A 16,844-nucleotide genomic window follows, 5' to 3' on the forward strand; every position below is an offset into this window, starting at 1 on the left:
AAACTATTTGCTTTGGGCTGACTAAACTGATTCATTCAACCCACACTGTTCCCTTTTCTCCCTCCAGGTTCGCTGTTTTGCTTTAAAAAGAAAAAGCAATAGCTTTGAGCTGATCTGATTTTTGTTTTTTTCCCCGCCTCACTCTCCCGCGCTTTTTGGTTTGGCTACCAGGCTGAGAAATCCATTACCCACAGGGATCCCAGGCCAGCCTGACCCACATCTGACAGTAAAAGAAACCAGATTCTTTTTAGCCCCTGGCTTCCTTCTTGGGCTTTCCCACATGCCTACAGCTCCCACCGGGGCCAGTGGCCGAGCTGGGTGTTGGGGAGGGAGAGGACCCTACACAAAGAGGCTGCACTTTCCCCTCCTCTCCATGCGTCCAGCTCTTGGGGTCAGCGCCGGTTTCCAGATACGGCCCCTCAACCCTGGCATGGGGACAGCCATCGGTGATGCCCTCTCTGGTCCTGAAACCCTACAAACACCCAAGTGGTGGTGAGACAGTGTCAGGAAGAAACACCAAAGAGGCAGCGAAGATGGACTTAATATGAATCTTTAATGCACAGAATAAGCTGCCGGGAGCCTTGCGAACGAAGGCTGCGCACGGAGCCGGTCCGTCGACTCGGGAGTGGTACAAAAGCCCAGCTTGCCTGCAGTGTCCCGGCACTTGTCTGGCATCCCCCTCCGGGACCTTCGCTGGCAGCGCGGTGTCGCCGGCCACCCGCGCCACCTCCTACTGGCGTCCTCGGCCGCCACAGCACCGGGGCCCCTCGCCCCACAGCTCCTGCCCAGCGGCAAGGCAGGCAGGGCAGGCAGGTAGGCAGCCACCCTGTGCCCAGCAGCTCCCCTCTGCCTGGCCCTGGCCTTGAGCAGGTATCTCCTTCTCCCACAGTTTTGGAGTGTGTAGTCCAGGAAATTCAGTAAGAAAAGATTAAAAAGGAGAGGCTTTTATGCTGAGTCAAATTAGGTAATCTTTTTTTTCCCTCTTGAAAAATTAAAAAAAAAAAGGAAAAGAAATTAAAAGTCCAACTTGCTGATTTCTTGTTTCTCTGCCATCTGCGTGAGAAAGTCCTGTTTGGCCTTGCTGTCCCCTTCCACCCCCTCCGAACACCACCCGACCCCGAAACCCACCAGCCACTCAGTGCATCACGAGTCCTCGACTCCTTGGAGTCCCTTTGCCTCCCACAGCTCCAGGCCCGCACCTTCCCTCACCGCCCCTTGGACTCCCCGTACGTGTTGCGCAGCATGGAGACCATCTTCTCCTCGCACGTTACTTTGGTGTCCTTTAGGATGCTGTACCAGACCATGCCAGGAGGCCGGACTTCTTCACTGCGGCAGAACAAGTAGGGCATGGTCTCAGTGCGGCTCTGGATGTAGGCACTGCGTAGCAGGGTCGAGCAATGACTGCTGACCTTCTCCAGCCTCCTCAGGATCAGGTGTGCCTTCCTGGAGGGGACAACCAGAGATAGAGACAGAGCAGGGCGAGCAATGCAAAGAAGAGTCCAGGAGCCAGGACTCCTGCATTCTACAACCGTCTCTGTCTTGCGACAAGAACAGACAAGACCTGTTGCCTAAGACAATGTCTTTCCTGTTTCAGGCAGAGAGAAGCCCTGTTTTGCCCAAAAGTTCTGGGTATATCTACTATTTCACAGCACCAGGTCAACAGGGCTAGAGGGACCTTAGGTGTGACCCACTAGAGCATCTTGGGTACCCTGGGGACACTGTGTCCCTGGCTAGATGGTCGCCACCACCACCATGTGCTTCTGGCAGGCTCCAGCACCTGTGTTGGCCTCCGTGCACCCTGGTGAGAACCCCAGCACCTTACTGCTCCTGACTGATGAGCCCAGCCCTCCCTTTCCTGTTTTCCCAAGTCTCCAGGAGGCAAATGGCCCAAAAGGACTGACACTAGCAGAGCAAGGAATAAAAGCACAACACTTTAAGACAAAACAAAATAAACCCGTAAGAAACCAAGAATCCCCTCATGGGAGTCTGTAAAGTGCTAAATCAAACAAAGGGAGGGGAAGAGGGTTTACTTCAGTGGTCTGAAAGTCTCAAGATCACAGATTATTTCCTCTCCCTCTGGTGCCACAGGAAAGCTCTGGATTCGGGGCTAGGGGATTTCGCAGTTCCTGCAGGAATGTAAATTCCTGATAATGATATGTCAGGGGCAGCGCCGTCAGTCAGCGACGCATAAACATAAGGATTATTTGATTATGAAAGCTGAGTGGTGTTTCAGCCCAGGCTGTGAGCTCCCAGCTGGGGGGGAGAGCGCTGGGAGCCCAATGCAGCCGCACACCCGCAGGCACCCAGGGATGAGACGTCAAGGAAGGGCTGGCCAGAGCCACCCCAGCACCAGAGCAGAGGGCAGAGGTGGTGGCAGGAGGCAAGAGGGCATCCCAACATCCCCAGCTGGCTACAGACCTCTCCCTCCGCAGCGGGAAGACTGGATGAAAGGCTGTAGGAAACCACCGCTCCTCCAGGGTTGCATGTGGAAAACTTCCCCGCTTCTCCCCAGGGGTAATGGGCTCAGGGTCAGCTTTCCAGCGGAAGGGAAGAGCAAAGGGAGTTGGCCTTTCTTGGACACCACTACCTGGTATCCATGTATCGATTTAATCTATAAAGACAAGCCTGACTAGGCAATTTGAGCCTTGTTAGCTGTACACACATGTATATAATAATGATGTCATGGGCTGAGCTGTGCCCAGCTCTGACAGAATACCTCTACTCATGCAACTCTCCATAGCAGCCACCTGACCTTCTACAGCATCTGGTGCTCCCGTTGCACACCAAGACCTGACATGCTGCCAAGAACAGGTCCTTCACTGCTGGACGTCTGCCGCTAAGAAGTTATGAAATTCTACGACAGCATTAGATGCTTTCAGTAAAGACTGACTGATTAAAGCTAAGCTCAGCAGCAAATCAAAGTCCGTAGCAACTGTCACTACAGTTAACAAACCAGCAAATCACAGTCACTGGTGCTGGAAGGGACCAAAAAGCATCATCTGTGCCATCTCCTTGCTGAGATCAACCTGCCCTGATGAATATTTGTCTAACCTGTTCTTAGAACCATGAGCTGGCAACCCTTCCAGTGCTCACCCATCCTAACGCTGAGAAATTGTTTCTTAACATCTACGCTGATTCTCCCTTTTTTTTCAGGAACGGCTGAGTAAGCACAGGGCCCACCGTCAGCTCATAGGATGGACTTTTATGTGAGCTGACAGTGCTTGGGAGGAGAGCATTTAGCCAGAATACCCTCCTCCTCAAAAAGGGTAACTCTCTCTAAGGCCATAGCTCCATGGTCTCTCTTATTTATCATAAATCTGCCAAAAGGGAGCATTGCCCCTTCCCCAGCTTGTCCCTGCCCATTTGCTTGTTCTGGCACAGGTGTCCATGGGGCTGACATGGGGAAGTTGTCCATTCAAAGGCCAACCAAGCAACCCACGGAGTTTCCCTCAGATTGGTTCCCACCTCAGCTTGCCACAAGGCCTTTCCCAGCCATAGCAGGAGAGGAGTGACAATGAGTGGCCACGACCAGCCCTTGAGGCAAACGCCAGCAGCGGGTAACCACGACTTGGCCCTAACCTAGACAAGGTTACACTTGCCTGCTGGCCAAGCTCTTCTCTTCCTCTCCTCCCTTCTCACCACTTCACCTCTCTCCTCCCCTCCATAGCTTTCTTCACTCACCTCTTAATTCTCCCCTGCGCAACTTGCTCATTCCTTTGCCTCCATTTCCCTTGGCCTTCTCTACCTTCCCATTTTCATTACTTGCTCCACCATACTTCCATGATCTTCTGGCTTTTGCTAAATATCACCACGTTGTCCTTGCTTCCTGATACATACTTAAGTAAGTTTCTTATTCAGGCAAACATTCCTATGTGTGAGGAGCAGCTTGAGGTGGCAAGAAGTCCAGGAGTCAACCCATCCAGACCTGCTGATGTCTCAGGTGCCATGCTCCTTGTGGAGCTGGTCTCTACCCACCTGCTGCATCTGTAGTTGTGCTCGATGCAGTCGGCCCCAGGAAAGTATCAATGTTTAAGGGTGGGATGCAGCATGCGATGGGTTGGCCCTATGAGGATGCTGAAAACACACTGCACCGTGGTCAAGGAGGAGACAGGGTGATGGGGAGGGAGGGAAAACAGGCCCCTTGCTTTTGGTGTTCAGTGCCAAAGCCCCAGTTTTGATGGGTTTCACCGCTTTGAGTCATTTATTTTAGTGGGGTAATGAAGTCATGTGTAAATGTTAGATTTAGCTTTCAGCTGTCAGCTGTTCCCTCTTAAAAAAAATAAGGAGAAAGAGAGACAGAGCGGGCGAGGGGAGGCGTGAGAAAGAGAGAGAGGCTTTCTGGTGAAGGCTGGGTCATAAATTACAGGAGCAGTTCTTGGGCTGCCAATTTAGCACCATAAATCAAGCCCTGGGTATTACCCAAGTGCTCCCTGTGGAGGGCTGTCGGGTCAGAACGACCACCTTTTCAAATACTGGAAATGAAATCTTCCTAAATGCTGACCAACCTCATCCCTGCCAGAAACGGTAATTTATTGCCTTATTAAAGGGCAAGAATTGGGAGAGGACAGCAGGGGAGCGTGCGAGGGGGGAGTCACTCCCATGGCTGCCTGTGGCCAGACCCCGAGTTCTCAGCCTCCAAAGGGATGAAGCAACTCCCTTCCCCCTCACTCCATAGCCCGGACTGGGGGTGCCCCCACCTTGGCGTGAGCCAGCGGTGCCCTCCCACCTGCCACGTGCCCGCTGGAGGGGCCAGGTTTTAAGTCGGCACCAGCCAGGGACTGATTCTGGTCTCCACTTATGTGGTGGATTTCGGAGGTCACAGCCGCAGTCATAAATGATGAAGAGGGGGATTTAAAAACAGTGATGGCTCTACGCAGCTGCTTCCCTCTGCGGTACCTTGTGGCATGGTGGGGGAGAGGACAGGGGGATGGGTGTCCGCTGCCAGGGCACTTTCCAAGAGCTCGTGCACAAACCAGTGGCCCCAGTGATAGGGAGTGCAGTGCAGTGATTGTACAGGGGACAGGGCACTGAGGTCCCTGGTTGCCAGCCCCAGGATGTGCCCAAGACCAGGAGACACGTTACCTCCTGCTCTGCCCAGCCCTGGGTGTGCTCCTGCAGGGACATTTATCCCCCAGCTGCACAGGTGACAGTGATCACTCACCTTGATGGCTGGTGCAGGATGAAAACACATCCAGAGCCAGCAAGACGCTGCCCTGCCTCACCTAGGAGGAAGATGCTACAGGAGAACAAACCAGCACGAAGAAGCAAAAAAGAAATGCTACCTGGGTTGGAGGGAAGGATGATCTTCCCAGGACTGCTGTGGGGAGAGGGTGGCTGCCTGGCTGCTGTGTTCCCATATGGGGTGATTTTGTCATAAATTCAGATTATTCGACTCTACTGAGAACTGACCTGGGTCTGTCAGACCCTCGTCTGAGAGGACAGTGAGTCCAGGACTCCATGGCCTCTTATCACAGCCTCCCATCAGTACATTGCATTCCCCCTCGGTACCAGAAGGCAGCTGCTCTGGAGATGCACTTCGTCTCCTGCGGCTGTCCCGGCTGCCTGCCTGGGTGACTTGCTCAAGCAAAGGAGATGCTGCGAGCCCTGGGCTGATGCCACATCCTGACCCCGTTGTTGCTGGTAGCCACAAGTAGGGGCATGGAAGGAAGATTTTAACTTAATTATTTGTCCTGCCTCCTCCTAAAAGCCAGGCCCTTTTTGCAGTGGTCAAAAGGACTGTCCCAAAAATACAGTAAGAGAAAATAATAGAGAAATCTTCCTGTTGCTGTGTCAGGAAGCACTCTGGCTGCACAGATCCAAAGGTCTGAATGCACAGTAGCATTAAACCTTCACTGGTTTAGACATATTCTTCTGTTTTGTTGGAACAAATTAACTCTGTGAGATTCACTTGGTGTCTGCAAGAGGAATGGAGGGAGCAGGAAAGGGGTTGTTGTTGCTAAAGGAGACTAGCAGAATGAGGCAAGCCAGGTGCCAAGATGCTGCTGACCACAGAAAGTCCTGGTTTAGGGCCACCTATGAGCTAAGTTTTTAATGTCTCCTTAATGTAAACCGTCTGGTTGGGACATCTGGCTGTCAGTGTGTCTTCTCGCAAGCAGCTGTTTGCAGTAACCTGTGGCTTTCATGGAAACTGGGCTCACGAGGACTCCAGTGTGATGTATTTATTACATGGAGGCAATCAACTTCCCTCTTGTCGCTCAGTTTTATGAGCGAACATTTACTGTGAAGCTGAGGCTCATCTGATAAACATTTCAAGGTACGAAAATGAATGTCCCCCTGGGAAGGAGAACAGTCCGTCAATTAAAATCGTGTTACAAGATGGCCTCCCTTGGCAAAGCCTCACTCGCCTCCCGCTACGTCAGTGCCTCTGTTTCTGTCCAGGCTCCCTGAGAAGCAAGGCTGGACGGCAGAGCTTTGCTCTTGTCAAGAGCCTGGCACTGGCTGCCGCGGCATTTATAGATGCTTCTCCTTGGCTGTAAGTCACATATTTCTCAAGTGCAGAACAGGGGCATACAAGCACTGCTAGGAGCTCATCTCGCTCAGCGAGGAAGACAGACAGGAGCTGAATCGACCACTGAGTCCAGATGTAGCTTGGTATAGAGTCGAGCAATATGGGCAATTTAAATGTCACCTTGCAAATCTCACGGCTTGATGTAGGTATCAGGCTAGATAGCATCCTTCAGTAAGTGTGTTGGATCTCAAGTAATGGAGGAAATAAGGATGTGTAAGAAGAGGCTGATGGTTGCCAGGGATTTATAGAGAAAGGAGCAATTGAGAAGGACAAACAAGTCTGCAGTGTCATCAAAGAAGGAGGAAGGCAGTGGGAAGAATGAGAGTGGCTCCATGCCAGAGGCTAATGAACTACCAAAGAAACTATGACCAAGGTCATCTCTGGAGGAGGGCAAGCCCCAGCCAGCTTGGATTTATGTCAAGGAGGGGTGTAAACTGTTGTGAGGAGCTGTCATCCTGGTATTATGGACAGATTCTCGGCCGTGTCCAATGAGCAAATAGGAGCAGGGGGGGAGAGAAGGAAAATCTTTTCCAATTATTCATGGACTGCAAGACCCTGATCCTCCACCTTCCTCTGCTTCAGCTTCTCAGAGAACAACATGTTAGATAGGATGCTGGATGAACTGTGTCTCTAAAAACTTCAAAGCAGGTCAAGGTTATGTGAATCCTATAAGAGACCTCAAGATGTCCAGAGGGATGCAGCTACTTCTGAGCATTTCTTGCTGAGTTTTTCCCAAGGGGCTGGGTGGCAGTCTGGCCTTTGCCAGGACACTGCCAGGACACTGCCAGCCCCCTGAATGCAATGTAGTCCATGGACCTGTTATGCCTGAGCTGTGATCTCTTTGAGTCTTACCACCCCTTTCACTGTACACTGGGGGTTTGCAGATGCAGTCTCTCTGGAAAGGTTGCTCTTTATACTCCCAGGAGCAATTCTCTCCCAGCCCTCCTCACAGCATCAAATGTATAGTGAAGAGAAAATATTTCTAGCATAAAGCTGTATATAGGTAACAGATGAGGTGCTGTGTGCTCGCTGGCATCCTTCACTATGTCCCAGGCCTAATTTACACCCTTTGCCCCTCACCCTCCCAGCTTTTCCAACACACTCAGCTCATCCACAGTATTACCAGCCTGGTTCAGGCTGGTTGCTAGATGTCCCATCATCCCACAAGCATTCATCGAAAGACTACCCAGCTGCTAGATGTCCCATAAACATTTACCCAAAGACCAACTGGGACCTGGCAGTCCCGGGGAATGGCAGGACAGCTTGGTGAACACCAGAAGGGAAATTCTCTCAGCTATGAGGAGAAAGTAATGAGGTTCACTTCCACAGTGGCCAAGCAGAGGGGTGCTTCAGGTGGTGGGGCAGGGGAGGACACAGGGAAGGGACAGGTACCTGGGCCCCAGCTCATCCTCACTGCGCCAGACGAAGTCTCCAAACTTCTCGTAGTGGGAGTTGTAGTGGTGCTGGACTCGGAAGAGCATGGAAGCGGAGACCTCCATCAACGTGTTATAGGCCGTCTGCTGCTCCTTCCCACTGGTGTAGCCGTTGTAGAGGTTGTAGATTTTGTCAGCTATCTCTGGAAAGGATCAGGGAGATGGGATTAATGAAGAGCCAGAAGGTGCTAACAGAGGAGGAGGAGCGAAGCCCTTGGCAGAGCTGGCAGGAGGGGCAGGCACCTGGGATGCCTGCCAGTCCCTTGGGGCTGCCTGCAGCAGGGTTTAGCGACCTGGCAAGCATTTAGCAATTCCTCAGGCTAATCCTGCAGCAAGTGCCCTGCATGAGCAGAGCAGCCCCAAAGACTCCAGCAATGCTCCATGAAGGAATGGGAGAAGGAGTGGAGGAAGGCTGCCAGCACAGGCAGATGCAGCCTTATCCTCCCAGGTAGGGCAGGCAGGCTCTTCCCTAATTTACCAAAACAAAAGCAACTGCACAGCTATGATGCTAAAGGGTAAGAATAATATGACACTGTTGATAACAAGATGGTACTTGAGCCAGAAATACAGCACATCATCATTATGGGTATCTACTAGAGAAGCTCAGATATATTAAACAAGAGGGTGCACTCTCTGCTGTAGAAAAGGATCTCTTTTTGGAAATTAAAAACACACAAAACTCCATTTCCTTCCTTTTCTTTAGTCTTCTGCTCATTTTTCCTGGGAATGCCTAGCAATAACAAGGAACAAAGCATTAATCAAAACTTTCATTTGTGTGCTTTTCAAAATAGAAAGCAAGCAAGAAAGAAAACAGGTAACCTGCCTTTCACTTAGAGGAATCTTTTTAAATTTGAAAGCAGCCAAGCACTCTGGGCATAAGAACAAATGGGATCAGTTTCAAAATTGGAAAATGCGAATGTGCAAAAGTGGCTGGGCTTTTATTGTTGTTTCTGTTTCAGAATTGAACCATCTGCCACCAGCATCTTTTTAAACACCCAGAGTCAACAGTATCCTGCACTGCTCGCTGCCCCGGCATGGCGAGGGCTGCCTCTCTTGCTTCTGAAAGAAGAGATCATTCTTTTTCAAGGGGATGTGTGTCAAACGCACATTATCAGCTCCCACGGCCGCACGCGGGGAAGGATGCTATGGCGCTGCATGGCACAGGACCATGGGAGCCACCAGCTGCCCAGCCAAGGGGATTTTGCTACTGGACACTCTTGCAATTTGTCACCCCTCACCAGATTAACGTCCCTGTGCCTGTGGGCGAATTTACAGGAACCTTCACACTGGGAGAGGAGGGACTGGAGGGGCTTGCAGGAGTACAATGAATAAAGGAAAAGCAAAATTAGCAGGAAATGTCTTCTGTCGTGGAAAACGAAGCGCCTGAACACTGACCTTCTGCCTTGCTGTCATCTACCAGTGGGCAGGCTGTCCTCAAGGTGACTGTGCTCAGCTCTGAGTGTCTCCCTCGTGTATCCACCGCATAGAGGGTAAATCTGGAAGGCAGGAAGGAAAAGGAAAATAGTGTCTTTATCCCTTGGTCCCACACCGCCACGTTGTTATGGGAACCGGCCTTCACAAGAGAAAGGAAAACGTGGTCCAGGCTCCTGTCAGTCAGTTTTGGCATCTCAAGGAGACGTGAGATGATCTCACGCTTAGACCAGGAGAGCACTCAGGGAAAGGAGCCAGGGCCGGGGGACAGGCCACCATGTCCCCACACAGCATCCACGGAGCTGTGTTTCCTCTCCCTCCGATGTCCCTGGGAGCCCTGTGGGGCTGCACCCTGCAGCCGCGTGACTGCGAAAGGATGCAAACATCTCTGGGGTTGCTTTGCCATGCACTGATGCAAACATTATAACGCTGTGGCATTTGCAAGCCGGTCCTCTCCGGCCCTCCTGAGAGCAGAGCAGTAATTCCTGCCGTAAGCAGGCTCTGTGCTGACAAGTGACAGCTCGTACACATCCTGTGAATGGCCCTTGAGGTTCTTTTCTCTCTCATTTCCTCACCAGGGTGGGGTTGGTAAAGGGGTGGGAATGATAATTTCACACTTGAAGCTAATGGAGAGCATCTGATGGTAAAACACTAAAACATGGCTTTTGTGCCGGATGAAGCATTGAATAAACAGGCTGTGGCTGCATGGGACATCCCGGGATGCTGAGCCTAGAGTCCTGGTCAGAATATCAAAGCTCCAAAATGAGAATGCTTCTTCGCAGCAGGGGCAACAATCTTCTGTCCAGTCTCCCAAAAGGCATCAGTTCATATTTATTCACTCTGAGCCAGGCACGGAAACTCGAGCTGGCTTTGACAAAGTGCAGGAGCTGGCTTGAACCCCTCGGAGGTCTGAGATGCCTGGTTGCGGGGTACCCAGCTCCCGAGAAATAACACAGCCCCGATCCTTATCCTAAGGTAAAACTGAGCAGCTCTTGCAAGTGAGTGCAAAGAGTACCATAAAAGCAGCTGAAGCTTAAATGGGATTGCGACCCTGCAGTCTGTTTACTTAAGGAATGGTCCTAACTCCGTAGCATCCTTAACGGGGACAGAAGCAATTTCCTCACCCCACACACGAGCACTGCCAGCCCCCCTCTCTCCTCCCTGATGGCCCTACGCACCCCACATGCAGCTGATAAGAGCTGACATTTGCACGGTAGCAATTCCCAGCACAGGACACATTCTCTCCATGCAATTAGCATTAGTTCCTTAACAATACTTGCTGCCTGAAAGGATGCCAGCAGACTGCCAAGGAACCCACTTGTGTGTAGGGACAACTCCCATTTTCACAAAGCTGGGGCATGCAGGGGACGCACACGCTGAGCTCACCCAAGGAGATGCTATTTAATTCTTTGGCATGACATCATTTTCCTTAATTTACAAGGAACGTTGCTCAGAGTGGGAGCATCTCAGGAAGGATGTCCGCGCTGTGCAACTTCACAAGTACCACACACAGGCTGTTCACCCGCTATAATTAAGGGACAGCAACAGAGCAATAGGGTAATATCGAATTCAGGGCAGGAGTCTAACTTCAGGGCTTTGCAACCCATCCTGGAGGTGCCACTGTCCCTCCTCCTCCCTTCAACAGACGAGGGGTTCAAGGTGAGTAAGGAGTCTCCTGCTGTGAGCAGGTAAGGTATGTGTCTCTGCAGCTTGGCAGCATGAATCCCCCTCCTTCCAGGCCCAGAAAGCAACAGCAACAGGGCACCCAGTGTTGGGTGGGGGGACCTCAGCCCCAGCGAGACAAGGAACTCTGCAGTGGGAGAGCTGGGCAGAGACCCCAGGAGTCCTGCTGCCTGTCCAGGTGCTCAGCAGTGGGCAATGCTCTTCTTGCTCATCAGCATAAGCACAACAAGCAGTAAGAGGGTTTAACAAGCAGGTTACTGCTGCGAGTTGGTCTCCATCCCCATCCTGGGGTCACTTGCTTAGCCACAGTGGCTGTGTTGTTGTGTTTTCTTTCTTAAATGGGTGAGCACAGCTAATGTGTAACCTCTGCTCTGCCCGTAGTGGCTCAGTCAGTAAGGCTCCATTAGCTCTGAGGCAATCAGTGCCAGAGCACTCTCCTTGAAAAATGGCAGACTTTTATCAAAACACAACTGTAATATTCAGCAATTAGTGCCCACATCACCTATTCCATTGCCAGTGGGGTCAGGAGGAAGCATCTCTGCTTGGCAGGGTGTTAAAGCACATCCATCCCTTTGGGCGATGTTAAAGACCTGCGTTAGCCCTTTGACTGCACTTCTCCCCTCTCCCCAGCACACACAGAAACAAAGCCACTCAGCTGCCAAGAGCAAGAGAATCTGTACTGGCCAGGCCTGGGTTAAAAAATATATATCAACAAACAAGCCCTTCAGTTCATCGTTTTTTCAGATGATGTAAGAAAAAAACCCCAAAATGTAAATGGAAAAACATCAGAATCAAAGCGATTTTGATCTGGTCAAAAATTCTTTTTTGAGAAAACAAATAATTGCTTTACCTCACCTGAAACCAGTCCTCTTTCAAGAACCTTAGAGGAAAGTTTTTCATTTTCATTCACTCTGAATGAGATGTTTTGGAATCAGCACCAATAAATTCAGCTCTGGTGGAAGCTGGCAGCCCTGGCAGTACGCAGCCCTCTGCACCTCTCTAGCTCCTTCCAGTGAGTGATCTCAGAAGGTTTTAACATTAATTACAGTCCAAAAGATCACCCTGAAGCACATCAGTATTAATAGCTGTTTTACCGATGGTAAACAGAGACATATGGGGTGAAGCATCGTGCCCCGGAGAGGCTCAGTGACATGAGCAGTTTGGAAACTCAGGAGATGATGGTTTCCAATCTTGTTCTCAAACCACTTGACCACCCAGCCTTTCTGCAGCAAAACACTTTTATGGCCAGTTAATGGCACTGCACAGAGTGCTGGGGCTTATTTTTTTCTTTTATTCCCGGAAACAGACAATTAAGAGAAAAGTGTGCAAAGATCTACGGCTCAGTGTCAAGCCGGCATTAACAGGCAGATCTTGCTTGCTGCATCTAAGAGAAACCCCTGGCGGATGCAGGCGAGGAGCTGCCGGCAGGGACCGGACCAGTCTGGGACCCAACAGGGCACAAAGAGGGCAGCCGGCACGAGGAGAGGGACCACCACTGCACGGGAGGGATAGGGATGTCTGCATGGCAAGTAAGGGGAAAATCAAAGTGAGCACGACTAAAGGTGGGAGCTACACAGAGCACGTGGTGGGCTGGAGTCCAGCTCTGCAATGCTACGTGGAGATTCTTCTGCCATACTTATATCCACATACAGCGTTTTGGGCCAAGGACCAAAACGAGCAGCATCCCCACAGATGATGATGGAGCTGCACCTGATTATGCCAACCCTGATAATTTATGAAAAAACAAATGAGGCCGAAGAGTGGTTCTGAGCATTTTGCCCGAGGCAGAGGATCTCTGGGATAAAGTCAAAGCCAGAAAGGTAAAGGTCCCAGACCCACACTCACTGCATGACACCATGTCAGACAACCTGGAATGCCATATGGTAGCTACGATTTGGCAGAGCCTCCTTCATAACCTGGAGGTGTTTTTTTGTTTAGCAATAAACCTTCTCCATGATGTTTTCTCATGTTCTCCCTGTGTTTTCCAAAGGGGCTTGGGGCTACCTGCTACTGCCTCACAGCTGATCCTCTTTTTCACCCATGCTTTCTGTAAGATCATACCTGAACACTAGCTTTTCTAGAAATACTAAGATATATTTTGCCCAAAGAGGTTCCAAAGAGCATTTCACCACTGGATGCACATATGCTCTTGGCAGAGATCAGCCCCTCCATGCCTGGAAACGCTACCACCTCTGCAGCAAAACACAGTGTATGAAGTCCTATAAAGTAATGCCGCTTAAATGTTTACTACTAAATTCAAACCTATTGGGACCCGAACAAACTTGTAGAGAGAGACAGAAAGCAATTAACATGTGGCCTCACGAAATGTCAACAACTTCTTTGTAGATACCCCACCCAACGTTGGCTGAAGCCTGGATTTTATCACTAGGCTCAAGATGCTTCTTGGGGAGAGGAAGAGAAAGCGGAGGGGGGTGTTATAGCTTCAGTTCCTGGAATCCAATGATTGTGGAAGACTGTCAATTGCGTTTAGAAAAAAAAAAAAAAACACAGAAAAACATGTTTCTATCCTTTCTCAATGTGGAGAAAAAAAGAACCCAAAATACAAAATTCTAAAGGCACGAAACCATAAGGCTGAGAATGAAACCTCAAAACATGTTATTTATTTATAGACAACAACATCGGCTCATGTTTTTTTAACTCCCTCTCATGATGCTTATGATGTTTTAGTGCTTTACTCATGATCCTTATTTGCGGGAAGAGAGATAAGGACTTCTGCGTCTGCCGCTCCTTAGCTCAGTGGCTGATTTCTTTATATCCTACAGCGATACCATAGGCATTTCTGTTCTGTCTTATGCACTGCTCCTCCTGAAGCCTTTGGGTTTGTGCAGCAGCTCAGTGAGATGCTGTACCACAAATGGGCTGCCTGGGCTGCAGAGAAAAGGGTCCGATAAGGAGTCCAATAAGCACTCCTGCAGCTGCCAAACACCCATGCTAAGTAATCGGGTGTCTACGAGTAGCTGGCTGCATCCGAAACCAATGGCTGTGTGGCAAACCCAGCCTGTGCTAAGGAGACCCCTGCACCACATAAATGGGGGACAGTGCAGAGATGCTGCTCCAGAGTCCAGCATCATGCAGAAATATGGTCTCATGCTTTCCGAAGAAGTGGTGCAACCACAAGATGCTCCTGCCAGTAGGGCTTGGCTTAAGCTTGGCTGATAGGCCTGGGCTTGGCGCCTTGCTCCTGCGGCCACGAGACTGTTTTGCTGCTCCAGGAGCTCGGCACAGGGCAGACCTGGCCGGTGTCACACACATGGTGTAATGGATTCTTTCTCTCCCCTGGCAGCGTGGGTACCACCACCCGTGATGCTGAGCACAAAAACACAAATCCTGACCTGGCTGAGGTTGTATCACCTCGGTGTTATGTGTACATCCTGCAATCACCCTCTGGTCGGTCACGGCTTATCCGTGCCTTCTGCACACCCCGGGGTCTCTGGGCTCGCATGCAACAAGCGCTGCACTGCTGAGGCTGGTCCAGCGTGCTGACACACACACATCACACCCTTGCTTTGCCAGCCCTTCTTGCTTCCTGCTGCAGCTGAAAAACAATTCAGAGGCCTCTGTTTAAAAGCTCTCAATGGACTAGCTCTTGGCAATCCCTGCCTCACCCTCCCTGGTGATCTCAACACAGGGACTGGGCATGAGGGACCTGGGGCTGGCAAGGCTCGAGCTGTGCCTGGCCTCAGGCATGTGCAGAGTGGAGCAGCCAGGACTGGTGCCACAAACACACATGGGTGTGAACACACTCCTTGCACACAGCACTGTGCACAACCTTGTGCTCAAGGGATCCATGAGCAAACACTGTCCTCCCCCAGTCTTTTAGTACCTTCAGCTCCCAGACACCAAGGTGAGGAGCTTGCTGGAGACAGCCTGGAGGATGGGAGGCTGAGATGGTGTGTGTGTTTCTTTGTCCCAATACTCACAGCAGAGCAGCAACAGACCTTCATCTCAGCATCTCCTGGCTGCTAAAAACATCAATAAATTTACATAGCTTCCCTGAAAGACTGTTCTTGCAAGGTGGGGGAGCCCAGGGGGGCTGCGGGGTGCAGCAAAGCTGTGGGTGTTTCACCCCCAGCCACATGCCATGGGGTGTGCGTGGTCCACGGGGCCACTGGGCACCCACTTGTTCCCCCACCATGGGCTCGTACATCTCCTGCCGAGCCTCCCAGCTGCTTTCATTGATGGCCATGGAGCAGGAGCAGGGCTCACCTGCCAGTAGCAGTCTGGGCAAGCACAGAAAGAGGGGTGTGTGTTTAGTGCAAGCATTCCCAATTCAGAAACCATTACAGTTTAAAAAAAAATCAAATCAAATAAAAAGCAGCCCATCTACACAAGCCGCGGGAATGCAGCTTAGCTGATTGGTGACTCTGTGATTTGAAATAATTAAGAAAGGTAAATGAGAACAACCTCCCCAGTCTTTGTGGCAAATACCAAGCAGGCAATGAGCAGGGAGTAGTTTTTGGAAGGAGAGGATTTCTTGGTCTATTTGTTGGGCCCTGACTTCAGGCTGATTGCTCATGCCAAGCCCATGTCCATGGTGCCAGACAGTGAGGTGGGCTGGTGCCCCGGCACAGGACTGACCACGCTGCATCCCTACCAGAGGCCCTGCTGGAGGCTTGGGATTTGGGCTAAGCTTTACAGGGCAGTGGATGTCCTCGTGCTGTCTCCCCAGGGCTGGCACTGTCACAAGTATTACAGCAATCAGATGCTCCTGTCAGGGCATTTGAAGCCTGGCAGGAATGTGGGGCAGGGCTGGGGACAAGGGGTTGTACTGTGACCTCAGGTTCTGCCAGTGCAGAGGGGGCAGCTCGTCGTGGAAGAAGAGTTTCTGAGCAGCTCGGTGCCGGCTGCATGCTGGGGAGAGGCACCGAGGGAGGTGACACCAACCTACTACCACCACCCAGCGAATTGCTGCTTATGTATCATACCTTTTCTGCAAAAGGACCAACACCTTCTGTTTTGCATTGCCATCGTTTTTGCCTCTGCCTTTCCGCACAACTTATACTGCAATAAGGGAACATATCCATAGGATGGGTAGTGCCATCTTGAAAAAAACCCCATCTTTTAGAAAGCTCTTCTCACAGTTCTACCACGGAAGAAAAGTACCTTTTATAACTGGGCTTCCTTTAACCATCTGTGACAACTGACCTTGCTCCCATCAGCGTGATGGAGGAGCAGGTTAGCAGCAATGCTGGTGCCACACCAGAGTATTGAAGCTTTGCCGTTACACAAATACATGAGGCTGTCAGTAAACTGTTCTCACCATTCACACCTTTTTTCCCAGGACAGCAAATGCTGTGAGACTAATCGTTATCCTTCAACAGATGACTCCCAACAGTACCAGACCACAGTTGTCAGATGGAGGGAAATAAATGTACCTGCCACAACATGCCTCAGGTGTCTGATGCCTTTTGGAAGCATATAAAACAGTGTCCATCAAATATGCCTGGCAGGAGGAAGAGCACAGGCTGCTCTGCGGAGTAAGAGGCTGCTTGCTCAAGGAGAGCTCAGGAAAAGGGCAGAGAAAACCTGATTTCTGAGACAGTGAGGGCAGGTGGAGCAGCTGTGGGGCTGGGGACAGGCTTGCACAGCCATGGGTCCATCTCTGCTCTGTGGCAACCCTGGGAAAGTCACCCAGGGTTATCCGCACTGCAAGGTTAGCCTGAGTTGCAGCTGATGCTATGTCCACGCTCAAACCCAATTACTTGAGAGCATGGTACTTCTCACGGGAGCTGCCAGGGAGGAGGGCA

The 16,844-nt window shown here is 50.9% G+C and overlaps 1 protein-coding gene across 5 annotated transcripts in view; it reads right to left on the bottom strand.

Moving 5' to 3' along the window:
- Positions 1 to 534: 534 nt before the first annotated feature.
- ASTN2 (astrotactin 2) overlaps positions 535 to 16,844 on the bottom strand; it is a 358,876-nt gene continuing 342,566 nt past the window's right edge. For all 5 annotated transcript variants that reach the window (XM_087752526.1, XM_087752527.1, XM_087752528.1 and 2 more), the window contains 3 exons: positions 9,358 to 9,458; positions 7,922 to 8,105; positions 535 to 1,443 (listed from right to left, as the gene is read on the bottom strand). In XM_087752526.1, coding sequence (XP_087608652.1) covers positions 1,206 to 1,443; positions 7,922 to 8,105; positions 9,358 to 9,458 — 523 coding nt within the window. In that variant the 3' untranslated portion in view covers positions 535 to 1,205. The remainder of the gene's footprint in view (positions 1,444 to 7,921; positions 8,106 to 9,357; positions 9,459 to 16,844) is intronic.

The sequence above is a fragment of the Nipponia nippon genome, unplaced genomic scaffold (assembly GCF_047370975.1).
Source record: "Nipponia nippon isolate SJK-2023a ecotype South Korea unplaced genomic scaffold, ASM4737097v1 scaffold_16, whole genome shotgun sequence".
NCBI lineage: Eukaryota > Metazoa > Chordata > Aves > Pelecaniformes > Threskiornithidae > Nipponia > Nipponia nippon.